This window comes from Cardiocondyla obscurior, linkage group LG14 (genome assembly GCF_019399895.1).
Source record: "Cardiocondyla obscurior isolate alpha-2009 linkage group LG14, Cobs3.1, whole genome shotgun sequence".
Lineage (NCBI taxonomy): Eukaryota > Metazoa > Arthropoda > Insecta > Hymenoptera > Formicidae > Cardiocondyla > Cardiocondyla obscurior.
In genome coordinates, this window is record NC_091877.1 from 145164 (window position 1) to 163507 (window position 18344).

Sequence of the window (18344 nt, forward strand, 5' to 3'; positions counted from 1 at the left end):
CCAAATAAAGAACTGTAAAAAAAAATTGTTAGAAATGCATAAAAAGAGACAAACGTTTTATACGTACATCCATGTCTTAGGCGAGTATTGGTCTCATATTAAATTCATAAAATTTAATTGGAATTGTAACTACCGTATGTTTAATAATTGCAAACAACTTTGATAAAGTTGATAAAAATTCAGTAATGTACAAAATTGTAATGTACAAAAAGCCATTACTTTCTCTAATAAAAAAAATAACAATATGCAAATAATTAAGAGGACTAGGTGCAGACTACGTTAATTTTTGGTAATATTCGCGCATGGGTTATACGACTGAAATACTTTTGTGTAATTGACTAAACTGAATGTTGTGATTGCGCCTATCAACGACCCGATTTGTGTCGCAACACCAGTATAATAAAGACCTCTGCCAGGATCAGGTCGATACAACGTCGTAATACCCATTTTTACGAATCCAATTAATCCGCAGAGCGTTATCCATACAAGAACTACCATCAGTTCCCCCGCCCACGAATGCTGCAAGGGAGGATGAGGCGATTTCGCAGCGAGATATAAAACAAAGCCGGAAAGTCCTAAAATAGCTACCATAAGCATATTGAGAAGCTTCACCTTCGGTAATTTTATGAAGAAACCTAAAGACATAGCTAATGGGCCAGCTATTGAGGCTAGCGTGACTGTCAAGTGATACGCTACAGTACCGTATGGTAAACAAGAATAAGATTGTATGCTTGGTAAAGTACCATTACCAAGGAAACAGATTAAACCCATCATAATTAATAAATAATAGTACGTATGTTTCGGCATTTTCCAGCCGGCATTAACTTTGTAACTCGGAGGTGCCGTTGTGTCGGTGGGTAACATTTCCATGCTATTTGGAAGTTTGACTCGTTCACCGAGTGCTAACGGCAGATTATTTAAACATAAAAATGAGAGATAGCTGAGGAATAAAAGAGTTCCGATAAAAACGAAAAATACTTCAGAGGAGAATCTCGGATCTGATTCAATGGGCGCGAATTCTAAAGAGTTTGAGCCAGGCTTAGTAATGTTCATGCATCCCTCATTATTACCAACACCTTGAATCAATGCAACTGAACTTGGTACAAATCCACTTAGTCCTTCTCCTACGAGATACGATACTAGATAAATCTCACGGTAATTCCTCATATAAGGCATGAAAAGCACAGAACTGGTACATCCAACAAGGGCGGTCACGAACATCATCGACAGGAGAGCAGTTGAGTGTTCCTTGTTAAATACAATCGAAGTACGATTGTGCAGAAAGCTCAGTGAGATGCAGGCTAACGCTCCTGCAGCCAGTAAGGTGTAAATTATATATTTATCATACGCCCAAGCAGTGTACCTAAAAAAAAAATTATTTATATTAAATTAATTGCGCAATCATCCAAAAGTACGTTATGAAACATAGACCTTACTTTATGTACAAGGTGTACAATATGGGGCCTAAATTAGCAAACTGCACTAGCATCACCATATACGCAGGCAATGCCCATCCTTCCGGGGCTTTATGCACTATGAGAGGTAGCTGCACGTAAACGCCGTTCACACCGATCCAAGCTCCCAAGCCAAACATCAAAGCAAGAAAATCGACAAACAACCTTCTATTGCTCAAACGTTGGGTCAGCATTTTGTCAATTTCCTTCTTGAATGTTGATATTCAGTTATTTTTCACGCGCAATAAATACCTTTGCTTCTTTATCACTTCTATCGAACTGCTGCAAAATTTAACCTCATTTTACTGTTATAATACTGGACTGATAATTACTATCACATTTTCACGATAAAAAAAATTGTAATTAAAGTCTATCAGCAAAGATAAAAGTAAAAGATAAAAACGATGATGCATATGCATTTTAATATAAATAATAAATTGAAATGTCATTCCACTGCACTCGGAAAACTGACGAGCTACTGTTGTAAATTATACATAAAAAATATCATATACTTACAAAACTCACTGCAAAATGCATTTATGTATTCAGGTTACAAATAAAATAATGAAAACTTTAAGTGTAACTGTTCGATTGCTTTGAGAGATTTCTTATTTAAATCTGTCGATAATATTTCAGAATTTGGTTAAAAAACCTCGGTTGCACTTCTTTAAAAAACTGTCTTGTTTCTTTTGTTACATAAAATTTCAAATTTTTAAAGAAGACATTGTCTACACATCGACCTCGAACAGTCACGGATGCACGACTGACATCGATTGGTGTTAAGTTAGCAGGAGGGAGAATGCTATGCTCCGCACTCTGAATTCAGGAGACTCCGAAAAAGGGTTATGTAACCCACGTGGTTCACTCGTAACTCGATATATCGCACGAGTCTCGATACTGCCATAATTAATTCAACCATTTTGCGTTTGTTTACGTTCATAAAGTTTGACGGTACTTGTTGAGCGAGAGAATATACGTACGGCAAATAATCGTACGGCTAACATTCGTACGTGAATATTTCGGCGTGATTAGCGCGTGTGTTAGACGAACAATCTCGATTGAGCAATCTCAAACGAGCGGTCGCAAGTATCGATGAGAAAGGATGAAAGAGCTGAGTCCCCTCCACAAGCACCTAACCTGTTGCGTAAAGTCATTTGGTATGATTGATGGCTGAAGGTTTTTACTTTTATAAAAAATATATTGTCCAACGGGTTATCTAACCCGGAAAAAAAAAGTACGTTAGCTGCTGGAAAAATAGGAGTATTAAAAAAAAAAAAAACATTGTATATTACAGAGAAAAATATTTTGTTTATACAAAAAAAAAGAAATCTTTTTACATCTTTACAGCAACATGAATATTTTTGTTTAATTTTTTAGTATTTATTAGAAATTTTTTAATAAGGTTTTAATAATATTAATTTATATTTAATTAAAGATTGATGTTACAGTATAAATATCGTATGGGAGTACTTACTTTTTCTCGTGGCAGATGGATTGCAGCTGTCGGAATTGATTGATTATCTATAAAAGGGATTACATGGATGGACGTACGAATTGAACATACGATAGACTGAATATAGCAAGAACTTTATAAAAGACGAGGCAGACTCACAGATGGTTTAAGTACATTAGTATTTGTCTCAAAACTCTTGAGAGTTTTTGCGTTTGAAAGTGTGTTTTGCGTTCGCATTTTTATTTTTATTTTTTTTTCTTTTTTCTTATATATATTGTTTTAATCATTTTTAGTAGAATTACACGGATGAAAAAAAGTCGCAGAAAATGTGCTTTTGCAGGGTGCACGAAGGTTGTGTACAGATATATAACATTAATTTAAAGGAGTCCTCGTTTCGGATGATGGCGGAAAAAGGAAACGCCGAACTATACTTGACATAAGCTTCTTCATGTTGCGCCATAGTATCGTTGCCTGTGTATATATATATATATATATATATGTGTATGTATAAGTATATATATTTTATTTTAATTAGTGGACGAAAAATATGCATAAATAATAAAGATAAACTCACTTGCCGCAAGAAAAGAAAGACCACGTCGATTTTGCTTTTGCGTTTACACTTTTTCATCATTTAAGATAAATGAATAATATACTGGGATGTCCTAAAACTCACGCACGGGAGAGCACAATACGATTCTTTGAGCCAGAAGCAGCAATCCTTTCTTCTTTAGTAAAGTTACCTTCGAATAAATCGGTGAGTAAAATTTTTTTCATGAAAGTTCCATTCACATCTGCTTCCAATTATATATATGTAAAAAAAATAAATCTTAGATTAGTAATTTTTTCTTATTGAGTGAAGAAAGATATATTTCAGATAGCGACGTTTACGTGTCACGCACAATTATTAGAAAACCTTGAGAGAAATAATAAAAAGGATTCATCACGCGTCACCTTTTACTCGACGGCTTCGAACTATTCTCATTTAAAAACTATCACTCGGACACAACTTCGTCAAAGGGAAAAGTTATTTTGACCCAGCCCGGAAAATCGCAGTACGTGTCCCGATGTATGCGAATCCTGTGACACTCCGTACACGGTGCGTTCGATATCAAATGTATGTACATGTAGTATACAAATTGTATTGTTACATATGTGGCTTGTATATATTGTATATATTTGTATATGCATATATACATGGCTCGTTTAACCATATGCTATTTGCAATTCAGTGCAAATGCACGTTCACATTGAACTTGATTAACCGATTTGCTGCCGATTGTTTTTTAGCTTCGCCGGATTGATACTCGAGGTACGCTTGATGTGTTGCAGTACCTTTAAGGATACTTCGAAGCGATTGCCATTTGCAAGTACAAAATGCCGTCACGTGGGACAACGGATCACCGATTGTAATATGGAAAAGTGTCGCGATCACGGCCTATGGACCGGGCCTCGAAGGGCCGCAGAATCGCGAGTTACGGAATCACGGAAATTGTGTTGGATCGGCTGCGACACAATGGCGCGGGAAGCGACGATGTACACATCAAAAAATCGTATATACACATATAGGTGTACAAGTGAATATTCCATCGAGGAACGAATAACATGTCAGCAAGTAAACGAGTGAATGAGGATAGAATAAAACGCAAGCGAGAAAGAATTCGTGATCGATTGCGGAATCGAACGATCTGTGTCACACGTACGAACTAATAAGCGCGATTACGCGTAGCCGCTATTACTATAGAGCATTTTTATTATTTTCCGCGTATAAATTTGTTCGCTGAGGCGTCTCGCGCTTCCGCTTGCTATTATTAATTTGGAAATCAATTAAACGGATTGATTGAGCGCGATCAATTTGAAAGTTTAAATCTCGGTTTAATTCATATTTTATTCACATTTGACTTTGATCGAATCTGACAGTGGTATAAAAAAGAAAAACATTGTTAACCTAAATTAAAATAGATATTTCTTGTTAAATTAGTCAGAATAGTCAGAAACTAAAAGATATATAAAAAAAAAAAAAAAAAAAAAACTTTGAATAGAATTTAAAAATATATGTCTCTTTTTTACTTGCATATTTCAATTTAATTTGCAACATGTTGTTTTCAATATTAACGTGTTTTTTTTTGCTTGTTCAGCATATATGATTGCTTAATAAGACAGATTCCGCCTGTCATTCGCTACGTCAGCATACCATTCTTGCGAGAATGAAATTAATCGCCTGAATCGTCGAACCGTGCCGGCTACACGAGAAATTTAACATTGACAAGTTCGCAACCGTGTATCTGTGCTCAATAAATGTACCGGGTATCAAGTATCATTCGCGACCGTCTACTTTGCTATAACGTTTCTCCGTCCGAGCTTGACTCAATTTCTCAAGTATCTCACGGGAATTATCGACAAACTTGTTACTTAGCAGTAACGAGAAAGTTTAGGTAAATTGCTATTGATATACGAATAAAAATCTCTACCAGAACGATTACGTAACGCGAGTTCTTGCTACGGCGATACAAAAAGTCTTTCGATTATCTGTCGCAGTTTTAATATGCATCTGATGTATGGTGATATTTATATTTTTTTTCTTTTTGTCAAAAATAGAAATTTGGCGACCGTCAATCCGATCTCTTTCTGCGATTTGAAGCACGACGTTAGGACCTCCTCCTGAACGTGTCGAAGCGGAAACGCCAGAGATCACGTCGGCGGACAAACATTCGCGATTCCCATCGTAGCGAGATGAGATTATGGTGCGATTGTCAGAGCTGCTGCTGCTATAATACGTATTTGCCGCGAACGTGAGTTCGCGTAGAAAGTTTGGGGGTGGAAAGGAGAGCTTTCTCCCGCGGCCGGATGTTTATTCCGACCGCAGGATGTGCTGAGGGAATCCTCTCACTGGGACGCCAGCGGGATTGATAATCTCGATGAAATTGACTGCAGTATTAATACGCGGATTGTGCGCGATACGGGCGTATTGTTACGAGCTACTATTGCGAATCTGGTCCTTTCGCAATTTTGACACATTATTTTTTTTTTCTCTAGAGCCGCTTGAATTATCGTCGTGTTTTAATGGTTTTTTTTGTTACTAATACTTGCACTTTTCGCTGTACAATCTTCTTTTTTTTTAATGTTATCGATATTTTTAACTAAACACACGTGATATGTAAAATGGACAATCTTTTGTGCCATTCTTTGTATTGTATGAAGATTAATTAATAAGCGCGACTTAAAATGTGCAAAAACGTGAAGTGAATTAATAATTAAGAAGCATTTCTTATTAATGTTATTAAAGAAACAGTTTTTTAAGATTAAAGTTTAATTTGGACACACTCCGCGCCATTTAATAAAAGTTTCTTACCAATTTATTCTAAAATTAGTCTCGCACCTAGTATAATTTTTCTTTAAAAAACTGTTTTTTTTTTTTTTTTAATAAAAAATTTGGCATTCTGGTCAAAAGACTTCTCTCGAGTCAAATAAAAATGTAAATGTGTCCAGAATGTGTAGTTTTTATATATATCTTTTTTTTTTATAAGACTTTGATTTTAGAATTGACACAAAAATGTGTCGTTGGCGATTTCAGTGCTACGAATTCTGCTGATAGATTGACATTTACTAGAGATCCCTGTGAGCGATGTATCACCTGAAAACTCACGTACACGTACCCTCATGTGCACACATTGTGACGTAGGACGTTTTGGTTGCACGTAAGTGTGCGTGTACGTGTTCCCGGAGAACATTCAACGTGTGGACCGGTGATACTGTATCGATCAAATGTTACCTGCCGGTGTCGCAGATATACACATATATATGTATATATCTGCGGGGATGGTATATGGTTTGCATAGCTATAGCTGTACCCTGATCGCGTTCAGCCTTTAACGAAAGGCGAGTGCAGTCTGCGTTTTAAAGATCACACCGTGAGGATGTTCTCAATTTAAACGTTTTTAATTAATGTGCTATTTCGTTAAGTGTTCTTGATTGGTTCTTTTAAGATGCCCGAGAGATAGGATTGTAAAAGAAATTTATTCTGCTAAAACTCGGAACTCCTAATCTTTAAAAGTCAGAAAGTCTTCGACAAAAATTTCGAAAATGTGGCTCATATTTGCGTCGCTAATTTTGCCAATACGTCGTTTTTAGACGTAAAGTAAACGAGAGTTTATCTCCATCTGAAGGAAAGCTAGTCTCTCTCTCTTCAATTTTTTTTTTGTGTTTTTCTTTTTTTTTTTTTTTTTTAACTTTCCGTTTGTTTCAGTTTTTACAAAGGTGAACGGGAGTGATAAATATTAAAGCCTATTCGATTACGAAAATACGAAATGAATGCAAGTTCGTGAAATATACACTTCTCAATTCCTATTAATCCACATACATCTCAAATAGTCATTTTAGAATTATGCTCAATCTCTGGACTAAATATTTAATTGTACGGTAAGTAGCGATAGCTCAAATGGAAACGTAGTTTATATAACAATGACACGTTTACTGCTCGTAGTAAAAAGACTAATTAGAAGGGGGACGAGATCGACTAGAGCGTCTGAGTGAACTCAATTTGCACAACGATCGTATTGCCGCTTGCACATCAGCCCGATTCACGTCGCGGGATGACACGCGATATTCAATGAAACTTCTCTTTCTACAGAAAAGCAAAGCCGTCATTGGACATCGCGTATTTTTTTTTTTTGCGACGTAAATCGCGCTGATGTGCGGGAGGCATATGACGTGCATCGCGATGCATCCTTTTAAGAGTCCTAAAAAAAGCGCGAGTTCGCGCTTTTTCCCTCAATTTTTTTTTTTTTTTTTTACTTCTCCCGTATTTCCTCGCTTATATAACATCGACTGTACTTCTAAAGTTCTGTTTAATATACGTACTACGATAATTACAGTATTGTTACTTGGCTTGGCGACTATGCCAACGCGCATATCCTCTTATTTCCACGGCGATGTACACAATAGGTGAAAAAAGTCTTTAGAGGAAAATAGGTTCTTTAGTAAATTGACAAGTAGATAGATTCGTGTTCGTGTACATGTGTAGACATGTGTCTGTGCGTGTCTTTGTGGAAATGTGAACGTGTGTCTGTATGTGTGTGTGTCAGTGTAGAGTCGAAGAGAACGCGACCCTAGACTTCGCCTTACGATCCTTTCCCAAGTCCTTTTGCTCTCTACCGTGTTCCTGCGTTACATGTATACGAGATATTCTATCTCGTAAAATCGGTACGGTAGATCGTTTAAATCTGGAACCGTTTGCAAGCATGTCTCGCGTAAAAGCTGACTCCGTGTTCAGACAATATATAGCGCGTATGTAACGCACGTTCTGTATTGTATATCTCTAACGTATCCTTGAAAAAGTCGAACGATACATTTTTATGAGTCTGGTGTGTAATAAGGAAAAAAAAAAAAAAAAATTACGGCGAAGTACACTGAAAGAACGTTACAAGACCTAAAGAAGGTTCTTGCAATCTTGTTAATGATGCGTTATATATTATTAAAAAATTTATCGTAACGAAAAAGAATTAAGACTGATAAATTTAAATTTTAATTATACTATGTTGTTGAATTAAAAATTAAATTAAAAGCTGTAAAATAATATTAAAATATAAAATTAAAATTGAAAAAAAAATATAAAAAAAAAACTAGAAAAAAAAATTTAATGTATGTACCAGCCATGGGCTTTATGTTAGGATTATACAATCTTTTCCTCGATCGTTATGTGATCCCTGCCTTCAATACTTGTCGAAATCCGCTTAGCGTGAGATATTGCACATACATAAGACAGAACGCGGCGTATATATGCATGCTCAACGAGTTCCATGTCACATTCCTGCGCGCTTGCCCATCCCCGCAATCGCTTCTGCGGGTCTGCGGCCGTCGACCGTACCCTCAGAGAGGATCTCCCCGTCTGGCGGCCATCTTCGCCGCTCTGGAGGCCAGAGCGCCCAGCGAGCACACCAGCCCCGTGAGCGTCTCCCAGAATGTAGTTCTCCGTCGCTTGTGAGCCGTTTGGCCGACGTATCCTAGATAGTAGCCGGCATACCGATCGTTGTTGACGGTGGCACGGTTCTCGTAAGCGCCGCCTACGCCGTTGCTGGACCTGGCGCCGACGCTTGATCTGGGCTGCTGTAGGATGCTGCGACGATACTCCTGACCGTTGCGATCGATGCTTCGTCTGGGCGAAGAGACGCCGCTGCCACCGCTGCCACCGCTGCCGGTGTTGCTGTGCCGGTGACGGTAACGTTGCTCCTCGTAGAATTGTTGCTGCAGCTGTACGTTGCTCAACCGCCGATCCATCATTCTTACCAGGTTCTGGTGCACCCGCTGATCTTCCTCCGGCACCACCGCCGGCGGCAACTGGCGCCGGTAACTCGGTGGTGTTGGTGACTTTGATAACTCACGTTCCACTTGTCAAGCGTATTCGGTGTCGCTCGACGCCGATCGCTCCAGGTGCCCCTGATGGCCCACCATCGAATGATGCTGCTGATTCGGGTGTTGCTGCTGCTGCTGCTGCTGCGCCTGAGCATACGCCAAGCTCTTCTGATAGCTAAACAGCTGCCTCTCAAGACTGTAATTCTCCGCTTGCAGAGACATGATTTCACGCCGCATCTGCTGATTGTGTACGCGACACACGTCGTCGTACTTGTGGTAGGTCGCTTGAAAGAGTAAGTGGCTCTCGTTCCATTCCAGTCGGATTCTTAGCTGGCCCTTATCGGTGAGATATGGACAGTGATTCTCTTTCACTTCATTCATATCTACGTTCGTCTCCATAATGATGCCCTCGTCGACGGACTCTTGAACGTAGTAGCGGCTAAACGGTTCGCCGGGCAGCCCAATCGCCGCGATGGTTGGTCCCTCGTCTCTCAACAGATATGCCGACCAACTAACATATCTATCCGGATAAAAAGTATCGCAAAGGTTATATCTTAAACATAATTTACAATCTTTTCGATATACTTTATTCGGCATGTTTAAAAAATGCCTATTTTTTTAAAGAATTAATTTATTAAATGACTAAATATTAATAATAATACGTAATTAATTAATAATTAATAATTAATAAATAATACGTAATTAAATTCAAATTTGACGATAAAAAAAAAAAATTAAAAATTGAATGCAAACCTTAAATGATTCCTCGGCACATTATGGATGTCTTTATACACCAAATGCAGTCTGACTGTGTCGGAGTTGAGATCGGCGCGAATAGCCCAGGCCTGCTTGTCGCGATCGTAGCACGGCGCAGCCGGCAAGACCGACGAACCCAGTGCCTGCACCGCGACCTCGCAGATGGTCCTGGCTTCGAGCATCTCGAGGGATACGCGGAGCGTGCCCTTGTGCGCGATGTCGGACCATCTCACTCTCGTGTTCCACCCGAAGCCGCAGCCCTCGGCGTCGGATATGTCCTCGATTGGTCCGGAGTCTATCCGCCGTTCGCCGTCGCCCAAGGCCAAGCTATATCTGACCCTACACCGATGATCGAAGCCCGACAATCTCATCAGGTAGACGCTCACGCGGTCTTGGCTGCGGCCGTCCGTGTCCTTGCCGTGAGGATAGATGACTAGATTCCAGTCGAAGCCGCCGAACGCGAAGTAATCGGTCTCTAGCTTGCTCGGCTTCGTCTGACCGGCCGAGAACACCGACGTCGGCATCCTGACCTCTGTCATGTAGACCGTTCGCACGTTCGCCATGGACAACTCCAGCTGAAACTCGCCGTTCGTGTCGGCGAAATTACGGTTGTAAAGATCTGCGACGGCAATGTAGCTGCGGTTGCCCTGGGCCGGTGCTTCGTAGGTGAACTTGACACGCTTGCCGGAGAAGCTTTCGTTCATAGAGAAGTGTTCTCGATTCAGCAGCGTAAACGTGAAGTCCACGTATACGCGGAGGTTTCTTGACGCGCCACGCCATACCAAATACACGCCAAGGACCTTGGTAGAGCAAACATAAAATGATGGTGATACTTGCAATTAAATTCGAATGTTATTAAATTTTTTTTAATTAAAGAAAATTTAAAATAATTTCTCTGTATATCTCGCGGTAGATAGTTTTTATTTTTAATTAATAAATTAATAATATTAAAGAGTTTAATTAAAAAGATTAATAAGCTAAAGTGCTAAATTAAAGAGATATTAAATTGTTGATCGAGTTACCTTTTCCCCGCGCGAAAATGCGACGGCCCATCTTTGAAAGCCGCACACCAGTTCCTTGCTGGTGACGTCTCTCTCAGGATCGCGCACGACGGTCCTAGTGACGACGAAGGAGAAGACCCGCGTGCCACTGCGATCGTGCAGCTGCGCGAACCTATACAACAAGGCCATCACCGCATCTCGAGGGCACCGTTAACCCGATGGTCCGTGATGATTTACGAGAGGGATTCGTCTTGACTGATTTATGACAATCTGAAAAGTATAATATTCCGTTGATTACCTAAAACAGCAATTTCTTTAACGCTTTATAACAAAACCGATTAAAAAAGAAATAAAAAAAAAAAAAAGATTTATTACTTTAGCACTTTTTTCTTTCTTTCTTTTTTTTTTTTTTTTACATTTTTTCGAATATATTTTAAGCTCACGCTATTAAAAATATTAAATAACATCCTCTTGTAACGAAAATCATAATTAACCTCTACCTCAATCAAGACTTTAATAATGAAATGGCTCAAAATCTCAGAAATGTTGAATATTCCGTCGAATATTCTCTTTGAGATTTAAAACGTGGCGACCAAAAAGTTCTCGGTCGACTTTCCTTGGGGTATTCAGGGATCAGTCTAAAGTAGTATTCATAATAATCCGCTTTCATTTCTGAAATACTACAATGCGCGTAAGAGCCTCCTTTGTGGTATTAATTGTCGTGTGTAACAGTGCACTACTACAAAGCGAGCGAGTAGGCTCCACGAACGCAGTGATTTTTTTTTTTTCCAGAGAAAAACACGATGAAACGTGACCCGGTTTCGCGAATAGCAAATATCTCCACGTTGCCTTTGGCGTCGTTGCAAATATATGTATCTTTAATTTCATTTCTAAAATATAAAATTATACGCTTATATAAAAAAAGGCACAATTTTATATATTTTAATACGTTTGCATACGTGTATGTTATTGTAATGACGTTAATGTTCCAATCCAATGTAATTCATTTAATAGGTACGACTGATGGCAGTGTTATTCTCTCTATATTGATCTACTAATTTACGTCCACGAGTGTGCCGGAATAAACCGAATTTAGCACTTTGCGGCCTGTGTCAAATTACATTCCGTTGCAAAGCTGCATTTTGGAATCTGCGAGAGTCGCAATGTATTATGTATCGTCGCTTATATTCGCCTATTTTCATATGATACGCTCTGTCTATCACGATCTATTCATCAATCCGTCATTTGAATATCATGTAACGTAAAAGATAATACGCTTCTAGCAAACCGCATTAATCATCTACATGTGATTAGGATAATTTACGGATAAAATACCAAAGGGAGCAATTATGTGAAAATTAAATAAGCCGTCAGGAAAAAATTATTGTCCGAGAAAAATGTGGGTTTCCGTAAACATTTTCGTCGGCCATTTATTATTTTTACGTTATATTAATTTTTTCCTACGGTGAATTTTATAACGCGTATATGAAATTATAATTTTTCTTTCTATGTAGAAATATTTTACGTATCGTCATGTCTGCGCTGAAGAGAGAAGAGCCTCCGAAAATCTTTAGAGAGGCTATTGTCTATCGCGAATGGGGTTATCGACTTGCTAGCTTGGGCAGATACCTCTTGGCTGTAAATTATTTTGAAAAAGCATACGAGTCTGCCGACGCCGAGGATCTCAGAACGTTAATCGGTCTCTACCGAGCGCTCATTAAATGTACAAAATATATCGAGGCGGAAAAACTGTCGGAGAAATGTATGAAAATAGGTACGACCGCAAAAAAGCTTCGGATTAAAATTGAAAAAATTTCAGTGTAGGATACTTAATTGACGACGACTGATGACGTATTGACGGGAACTATTCGTTTGCTCGATAAATTCATAAAAAAAAAAATAAAATAAAATAAAAAAATAAAAAAATGACGGGCACATTTGACGTCTATGTTCTCGCACCGTTCTATTTTTCTCCATAGATCCCGGTCATTATAAAGTGCGGCACATGCGGATGGAGGCACTTTTCCAGATCGGTGAGTTCGGTCACAGTCTGGTTCACGCTTACGAGGGTGCGCGACGGCACGGGGTGACCTTTGAGCACGGCGTCTATCAGGCAAACGAGACCATTGAAGATTGCATCGGCCGGAACACGTCGCCCATCGCGCTGCTATTGCTCTACTCATGGATACGTCATTTGTGGCGTCATGAGCTCGTGATCGGCAAGCCCGAAGAGGAAGAGAGCGAGCTCGAAGGTGCATATCGTCGGGAAAGATGGGTAAACGATCGTGCCCGCCCGGAATATCACGGCGACGAGTCCTCGAACTCGACAGCGAGCACTCGGCAAATATACTTGTAGAGAGTAATCGCGAAAGAACAGTCGCCTTGGAATAACGCTGTGATCTTTACGGAACAAGATTTATTTTCACGACGACAGAGCGAGGGGAAATACCTTAGTTCTTATCTTATCGCGTCTCGCTCCGCCAAAGCGAAGTAACTGCGATCGACGCGAGTACACGATCGATATTTCTTACGCAACGTTGATCAGAAAATCGTTGCGTTGTTTATCACAAAATACCCGAGTGAAAATTTGGTCACTGTCCAGCGCGTACCGTGAATCTAAATACATGTCTAAACGTTTTTCGCCGCGCACTTGTTTACTGTTGCGTGCTGACCGTACGCAGCGCTCGCTCGACTGCCGAAATTCGCCGGGCGAACTGATTCTCGCCGTCCGCCGCCCGCGCGTCCTCCACCTTGCGAACTTGAAACGCGAAGATCTGCCGGCCGATATAAACACACGCACGTACCGCAACGCTCGCTCGACTGCCGAATTCGCCGGACGAACCGGTTCTTGCTGTCCGCCGCCCGCGCGTCCTCCACCTGGCGAACTTGAAACGCAAAGATCTGCCGGCCGATGTAAACACACGGACGCACTCACTCTACCGCGGCTGTCGGCGGGCCCGGCGACAACCAGTCTGGGCAGTCGAGCGCGCGTAGAGATAGGTCAGAACTCGTAGTAAAATAGTACGCGACAAAAAACGTTTAGATATTTGGCTTTTTTTTGGTTCGTTCTTAGAGAGTAATAATTGTTACATATAATCCTTTTGAAATTAACGATTTGACGAATCGATATCACGATTTAGGGCTCACGAAAGACGAGGTGATATTCACAGTGAACGATCCCGAGGTGCAACGGCAGGAGCGAATGAAAAGGCTGCGCGTCGTAACAAAAATGGATATGGGTTCCTTGACGATCGATAAAGATTTTCTTGAGAAAATCGTGAGCCGAGCAGAAACGGCCGCTTCGTCGGACAAGAGGTCAATTACCGAGTTCCTTACCCTCGCGAGCGCGTGCTATCGTAATGCGACATATCTGCAGGATCTTCTACGTATGAGACGGCCGTTCTACGTCACCCTCCTTCGACGACGTAAGATTCCAGAGAGGCGCAGAATGACGATAGAACGCGAGCGAAAATTGCGAAGGAACATCATCATCGTAAAAGCGGATTTTCTCTTACGTCTCCTGCAAACCGCGAGGATCAACAAGGACTACCCAACTTTTTTCAAGTCGGTGGCGGCGGCGGCTTGCTTAAAACGAATTATCGATATACAATTAATTAAGAATATTTTGAAATTGAATTTTAATCTTGAAATTGATACGCGCAAAATGCGTTCGATTTAATATCGCTACGCGGAATCACATAGCGATAACGTTTCTGGTAAAGTTTATGAAAACTGTATATTTTCGCCTAACGTTATGATTTTATATCAGACTCGCGGATCACATCAAAGACACCTTTGACGCTTACTCGGACAAGACGTTTCCGCTCAAACAAAGGTGCCTGAGTGCACTGTACAAATTGATATCAAAGGTGTACCTCGACGCGCGTAATTTGACGTGCTTAGACGACGAGGAAACGAAGACGAGGTATGTGAAGCACCATTTGGGAATAAGAGTCGCGACGTTGCCTCGAGACTGCGATCTCGCGTGGATGCGGACTGTAAATCGGAAGAATACGCTCAAGATGTTCCGGAGGTATAATTTATTCACGAACAAATTTCGCATCAGAATATGTGATATCTCGTCGGTATCCTTTTTTGTTTTATGCAAGTGACATTTATCTTTCACCCTCATGCTATTAGAATTTTGTTCCACGAGTAACGTCGACGCTAGGGCTTTCATCGAAACAGCTTCGTCGTTTATTTATTTTTCGCGAACTCCGGCCTTAACGCTCTGACAAAATGTGCTCCTTGAGATAACAGCTGTTACTCCACTTAGCGTAAAGCTACATCATTTATACGATTAAAGATTATGTAAATCAGGAACGTTTATATAATTTACATGTGTGATTTAGAGTTATATAATTATACCCGCGGCTATTCCAACGCGATGATCTTCATTTCGGCTAATCGATATTTCGAAAATGATTTCAATATTTGCGGTTTCAACAGGAGATTTGCTATGGCATCCGCGCCGCTCGAGCTCGCCTGGCTGCATCACGAATTCTGTAAGTTTCTCGTCGACATACGCCGCTTCGATCTGGCGAGATTCTACGCTAAAAAAGGGCAGGACATGGCGCAGATGGCGAACTGCGAGCAGTGGATTCTGAACATCGATCATTTGATGCTGCGAATGGAGATTTATCAAAATAACCGGAGCGAGGCGAGAGACATTGCGATTTCAGCGCTCGCGCACGCCAGAAAGCTCAATATCGATTATCTGGTAAAAATAAAATTCACACCTTTTTGCAAGTCGGCTCGTAATAGCCTCGTCATGTTAAGGTCGAATTTATTCTACGATCAATACGCACATATTATTTAAAATTAGCTTGCGGCGCGCGAGAGTACGCGTTTGAGAAAAAAAAAAAAAAAAAAGGAAACGACGAGTTAAACCGACCTTCCCTGTCGCCGTCAGCGATTTCCACTAATTTTTCCTCTCTTCAGAGCAATCCGTGCTGTCGCGTCGTTTAAATTTTTTAATGGATCAAGTCTAACATCGCTACGTCGAGGCGCTACACTCCTTGCCGTATTATTCCGAGTCGCGTTATATTTACTAAACGAATAAAGGTTAATTCTTTTTCTTTCTTTTGCCCCCCTCTTTATTTCCGAGTTTTGCGTTTTCGTTTTATATTCCTTTAAATTCATTTTAATATTTTCTTTTTATCGTATTTTCTTACTCTTTACATCTCGTTACATTGTTTATTTTCTTTGCTCCGACAATGATTAAAAAATATTTTTCTCCTTTTTCGTTCGGCTGTTGCGCACCCGCGTTTGCAGCCACAGCATCTTTATATTACATTATACGAAGGCCGGGGAAAATTGTCGCTATGGAAGACTACCTTTGCAAAAATAAATGTAACGATTCTCTTTCGCAAAAACCAATTTTCCTCATTACGCGACACAATTGACCCGCTGACGTAGGACTAAGCAAAGTGACCCCTATTGACAAGCCGATTAATTCGAGGGCCGGTCTCATAATGTTACCGCAGATAGATTTCTATGAAAGGGCCGTAAGGGTCGTGGACGAGCTGGACGTCGAGCGTAGCGGTGACTTTGACGGGGTGGCTGCCAGGCAGCAACTTATTCTCGACCTGATGCCGAAAGAGATGAAGGGAGAGGTGGATTTTCTATGGCGGCGAATGGACTTCGTACCCGCTGTGAGGCGACTCTCCGTCATGCCGGGCTGCAAGCCGATCGATCGAAAGTTCAAAATGCCGTCCACGCGAAGAACCATATTACCCAGCCCGCCGAAGGATCCGGAGAGGGACGCCAGGCTCGCTCTGCTGAAGCAGAACGCCCTGACGCACGAGCGGCCAGGTTTCGTCAATTTTCAAGATTACCAATAATCAAACTTCAATCGGCGTGCAAACCGACGTGCTTCTCGCGTTCTATTGCGCGGTATCCATTGCGAATTATCCTCCCGGACAAATGTAATTCGCCCTCACGAGTGGGAGTTATTCAACAGTTATGTTATTAACGCGCGTCCAATTTATTCAAGATTCTTGAAAAAAAACCTATCTGTATCTATTTTTTTCAAATATAATTTTTACAAATCGTACAACTCAGCAGCTTTTATTTTATCCCGACGGATGTGATTTCTCAATTTTGCGCACCGTGACAGAACAGAGATATAATCGAAATGCATGTTCATTTTTAATATGCATTATAATATGGGCTCGTACTACTTTTGCCGGAACTTTGAAAGCGTCAAGATCGAACCGTCGAAGTAACGCGGCGTCAAGAATTCCCGACCGACGTTACAGCATGCTACTTTACGTAATCACAATCGCGTACGGCGGCTTCTTTTTTTTTTTTATTCGCGCCGTGCACCGTCGCACCGCCTCCCTCGTTATCCTCGCGTTTCAATCTGGCGACGCCTGACAGGACCATTTCGTTATGACGCACGGTCGCTTTTCCAATAACGACGTCACGCTTTCCAATCCGAGATGAGCAACATTCCAGCCGACCGCGGAATTACTGAAAGCGTCGCGAGAAGAAATCTCCTTACCGCGACGACACCCCTCGGTTTTCAACTTTTTCTTTCATTTCTTTTTCTCTTTTCTCAGTCGTTACCGCGGTTGTCTGAAATTCCAATCTTACCCTCTCGCGTTTTACCCGCGCCATTTGCCAAGCGCCCCGTACGCGACGTTCCACCGCGGCCGGTATTGATAATTGGCAAGAATAATTAATTAGCCCAGCGCGCGGGAACAATATGGTAATATCGAGCAGCGAAAAGAGCGGAGAAGAGAAAAGGAAAACATCAGTGCGTCGGAAATTGAATATAATTAATGAAATACGTGCACTTGCGACTTGGGGTTTTAATTAAAATAATCTAATTATGATACGCAGGTTTAATGCGTGATATCAAAATATTACGTTGCAAATTTCTTTTTTTTTTTTTTTTTGGTCTACAACCCGTGCGTTAAAATTAATAATGCGAGATGAGATAGCCTTTTATTACGTCGAAAAGTGGGTCGCTATGCAATGCGTTATTGTCTTGGACGAGTACGAAATTTACGAAGACAGATTACGAAGATAGATCGCAAAGATTAGCTCCTGCGCACGGAGGTGCTTCAAAGCTACCGCGTAATAATAATTATAATGGCGTTTGCGTTCGCTTTCAAATTATTATTGCTTATCTCTTGCAGAAATTATTTATCTCGTACCATTACAATTACTTAATTACTTAATATGCATTAAATTTAATAAAGAAAACTATTTCGCCGACACGTACGAAAGATATTGTATAAATATACATTTGCGTAAGTGGGTTAAGGGAAAGCTAAAGCCGTCACCAAACTTGCACGGCGTCGATATGACAGATCAAGCGCA

General features: G+C 40.6%; 3 protein-coding genes and 2 long non-coding RNA genes across 11 annotated transcripts in view; 3 read left to right on the forward strand and 2 right to left on the reverse strand.

Annotated features, from left to right (window-relative positions):
* Positions 1–58: 58 nt before the first annotated feature.
* On the reverse strand, positions 59–2381 carry LOC139108129 (solute carrier family 52, riboflavin transporter, member 3-A). Of its 2 annotated transcripts, none has more exons than XM_070666200.1 (3): positions 1971–2381; positions 1437–1733; positions 59–1363 (listed from the first exon to the last, which is right to left on the reverse strand). In XM_070666200.1, the coding sequence occupies exons 2-3, from the start codon at positions 1646–1648 to the stop codon at positions 280–282; spliced, it is 1296 nt and encodes a 431-aa protein (XP_070522301.1). In that variant the 5' UTR covers positions 1649–1733; positions 1971–2381; the 3' UTR covers positions 59–279. The 2 variants fall into 2 exon arrangements, with proteins under 2 accessions (XP_070522301.1, XP_070522299.1); XM_070666198.1 differs by having other exon boundaries at positions 1437–1736.
* A 91-nt stretch (positions 2382–2472) lies between these two features.
* On the forward strand, positions 2473–3501 carry LOC139108132 (uncharacterized). 5 transcript variants are annotated; one of them, XR_011546615.1, is made up of 2 exons: positions 2473–2611; positions 2903–3501. It is a non-coding gene; the product is annotated as an uncharacterized lncRNA (long non-coding RNA). The 5 variants fall into 5 exon arrangements; XR_011546619.1 differs by having other exon boundaries at positions 2480–2611; positions 2944–3501; XR_011546617.1 differs by having other exon boundaries at positions 2493–2611; positions 2890–3501.
* Positions 3023–18344, reverse strand: part of LOC139108127 (uncharacterized) — a 75413-nt gene continuing 60091 nt past the window's right edge. Inside the window, exons 4-7 of one of the 2 annotated variants that reach the window (XR_011546613.1) lie at positions 11037–11285; positions 10012–10814; positions 7768–9778; positions 3023–3701 (exon numbers count right to left, since the gene is read on the reverse strand). Coding sequence is in view for 1 of the 2 variants with exons in the window: in XM_070666196.1 (XP_070522297.1) it covers positions 9298–9778; positions 10012–10814; positions 11037–11204 (1452 nt within the window). In the remaining variant the exon portion in view is untranslated. Of the gene's footprint in view, positions 3702–7229; positions 9779–10011; positions 10815–11036; positions 11286–18344 lie in introns of those variants that run through there. The other variant, XM_070666196.1, reaches the window with a different exon arrangement.
* Positions 3547–6410, forward strand: LOC139108134 (uncharacterized). The gene is made up of 2 exons (XR_011546620.1): positions 3547–3664; positions 3785–6410. It is a non-coding gene; the product is annotated as an uncharacterized lncRNA (long non-coding RNA).
* Positions 12549–16858, forward strand: LOC139108172 (outer dynein arm-docking complex subunit 4-like). Its single transcript, XM_070666264.1, has 6 exons — positions 12549–12789; positions 12995–13267; positions 14156–14330; positions 14785–14940; positions 15465–15735; positions 16502–16858. Exons 1-6 carry the CDS (start codon positions 12549–12551, stop codon positions 16856–16858), a joined length of 1473 nt encoding a protein of 490 aa, XP_070522365.1.

Coding starts and splice junctions, on each gene's coding strand:
- LOC139108129 (XM_070666200.1), bottom strand. CDS start 1,648: ATGCTGACCCAACGTTTGAGCAATAGAAGGTTGTTTGTCGATTTTCTT. Junction 1,364..1,436: donor TTGTACACCTTGTACATAAA/GTAAGGTCTATG, acceptor TTTTTTTTTTAG/GTACACTGCTTGGGCGTATG.
- LOC139108172 (XM_070666264.1), top strand. CDS start 12,549: ATGTCTGCGCTGAAGAGAGAAGAGCCTCCGAAAATCTTTAGAGAGGCT. Junction 13,268..14,155: donor GGAAGAGAGCGAGCTCGAAG/GTGCATATCGTC, acceptor ATCACGATTTAG/GGCTCACGAAAGACGAGGTG. Junction 15,736..16,501: donor AGCTCAATATCGATTATCTG/GTAAAAATAAAA, acceptor ATGTTACCGCAG/ATAGATTTCTATGAAAGGGC.